This window comes from Carlito syrichta, unplaced genomic scaffold (assembly GCF_000164805.1).
Source record: "Carlito syrichta isolate Samal-C Ts95f unplaced genomic scaffold, Tarsius_syrichta-2.0.1 Scaffold315171, whole genome shotgun sequence".
Taxonomy (NCBI): domain Eukaryota; kingdom Metazoa; phylum Chordata; class Mammalia; order Primates; family Tarsiidae; genus Carlito; species Carlito syrichta.
This window is the reverse complement of record NW_007259267.1, coordinates 218601-220880: the sequence shown is the minus strand read 5'-3', so window position 1 is coordinate 220880 and position 2280 is coordinate 218601. Positions and strand designations below refer to the sequence as shown.

Genomic DNA, 2280 nt, shown 5'->3' with positions numbered 1-2280 from the left:
TGCTCCCGGCCACCACACCTCTACTTGCTGGGCTCCGGCGATCCTTCCCCCTCAGCCTTCCAAGTAGCCGGAATTACAGGCATGCGCTACCATGCCCAGCTGATTTTTTGATTTATTGTAGAGATGAGGTCTCACTGCCCAGGCGGGTCTCTAACTCACAGGTTCAGGCAATCCACTCACCTCAGCCTCCCAAAGGAGCGGGATTACAGGCTGAGCCACCGAACCCGGCTAGCTACTGAGCTTATTTAAAATGGCTTCAATTAACTTTGATTCCATCTTTCTTTCTAATTCTCTCATATAATATTTGTCCATATGGAATATCTCAATTTTTGCATTTCAATCCCTAAATTTCTGATGTCCCCTTTCCTTTCCAAGTTGACTTCACCCACAGCTGGGCGCAGTGGCTCACTCCTGTTATCCCCACACAGAACTTTGGAAGGCTGAGGTGGGAGGATTGCTTGAGTTCAGGAATTCAAGACCAGCCCGGGTAACATAGGAAATACCTTGTCTCTACAAAAAAAAAAAAAAAAAGACAAATTGGCTTTACCCATAGTACTTCCCTTCTCACTGAATACAATTTCTTCTTCCAATTGTTCAGGCCCCAACTCAGAAATCATTCTGGCCTTCTATCTCTCGTCCTCAGCTTCTCTCTTTCCCTCACACTCATGTCCTGCTTGGCAACCAATCCTCTTGGTTTCACCTTCAGGTCAATGACCATTTCCCAATTCACCCACAACCATGTGCATTCTGGTCTCAGCTCTCCATACTCCTCTGGACTGCTGAAATCATTTCCAAGCAATCACCCCCAATAATTTGCTATCCACCCCCAAGGAGTTCTTTTAAACTCCTAAGTCAGATGATGCCATGTGTCTTCTCAAAAGCTTGCAATGACACACTGTTTAATTCAGGATAAACGTTGACAACAGAGAAAGTCCCATATTATCAGACCCTGATACCTGTTGCAGCCCCAATAGAAAGCTAAAACATCTCTTCAACCATTTACCCATCTCAACAACATGTGATTGGTTTTGAGGTCATGATCTGTCAGAGACAAAAAGTTGGTCTTCTCAAGAGTCTTTCCAGCACCGCCTTCATATTCTTGTTCCTCAGGCTGTAGATGAAGGGGTTCAGCATGGGGGTGACCACGGTGTACATCACTGAGGCAATGGAGCTTCCCTGGGAAGAACGGGTCACAGCATAACTGAGGTACACCCCGAGTGCAGTTCCATAGAACAAGGAGACCACACAGAGGTGAGAGCCACAGGTGGAAAATGCTTTATACTTGCCTGCAGTGGAGGACATCCTCATCACAGAGGAGATAATTCTAGAATATGAGAAGAGAATTCCAGTGACAGGAAACACCCCCAGTAGTGCAGTGGCCACATATAAGACAATGTTGTTGATGAAAGTATCAGAGCTGGCCACCTTGAGAAGCTGAGGCAGGTCACAGAAGAAATGTGAGATTTCAGTACCTGCAGGAAAGGTCAACCGCATTGTCAATAGAACATGAAGCAGGGAGACCCAGAAAATGATTAGCCATGTTATCAGAACCAGGAGGCCACAGAGGCAGGGATTCATGATGGCCATGTAGTGCAGGGGGTGGCAGATGGCCACAAACCGGTCATAGGCCATCACCGTCAGTAGGAAATGATCTATTCCAGCAAAACTCATTGAAAAGTACACCTGAGTGAGGCACCCCCTGTAGGATATGTCTTTACGCTGTGTCTGGATATTCACCAGCATCTTGGGGATCGTGGTTGTGCTTAAACAGATGTCAGTAAAGGACAGGTTGGAGAGGAAAAAGTACATGGGAGTGTGGAGATGAGTGTCAGAGCTGACAGCCAAGATGATGAACAGGTTTCCCAACACTGTGACCAGGTACATGGACAGGAACAGCCCAAAGAGATGGGGCTGCAATTCAGAATTTTCTGAGAGGCCCAAGAGGAGGAATTCTGATGATTCTGTGCAGTTTTCTGCTTCCATGAGGCTGGTATGTCTGCTGGGGAAGGAGGCAAAAGCCACATTCGGTAAACAGCCAATTGTCACCACACCTTGTTATCACTTCACAATCGCTTCCTTGGGTGGATGCTCATCACCATCCAAAGAGTCCTTCCAAACACCATGGCTCATGGAGCAAGTGGTAGCTCACTTCCATTTTAAGTGTGTAGAGTCATTCAGACTTCTGTTAGTCATCAGCAATCTTCTTACTTTTTCTTTTTTCTTAAAAATTTTATTTTAAAGCTGTGTGGTACAATTCAGGATTTGGTATGCAAGTGGACA

General features: G+C 46.0%; 1 protein-coding gene across 1 annotated transcript; it reads right to left on the bottom strand.

Annotated features, from left to right (window-relative positions):
• Positions 1-1044: 1044 nt before the first annotated feature.
• On the bottom strand, positions 1045-1983 carry LOC103275023 (olfactory receptor 7D4-like). Its single transcript, XM_008072436.1, has one exon. The coding sequence runs from the start codon at positions 1981-1983 to the stop codon at positions 1045-1047; it is 939 nt and encodes a 312-aa protein (XP_008070627.1).
• Between the last annotated feature and the right edge of the window lie 297 nt (positions 1984-2280).

Bases quoted from the DNA above. Each gene is read 5' to 3' on its own strand.
- LOC103275023 (XM_008072436.1), bottom strand. From the start codon at position 1,983: ATGGAAGCAGAAAACTGCACAGAATCATCAGAATTCCTCCTCTTGGGC.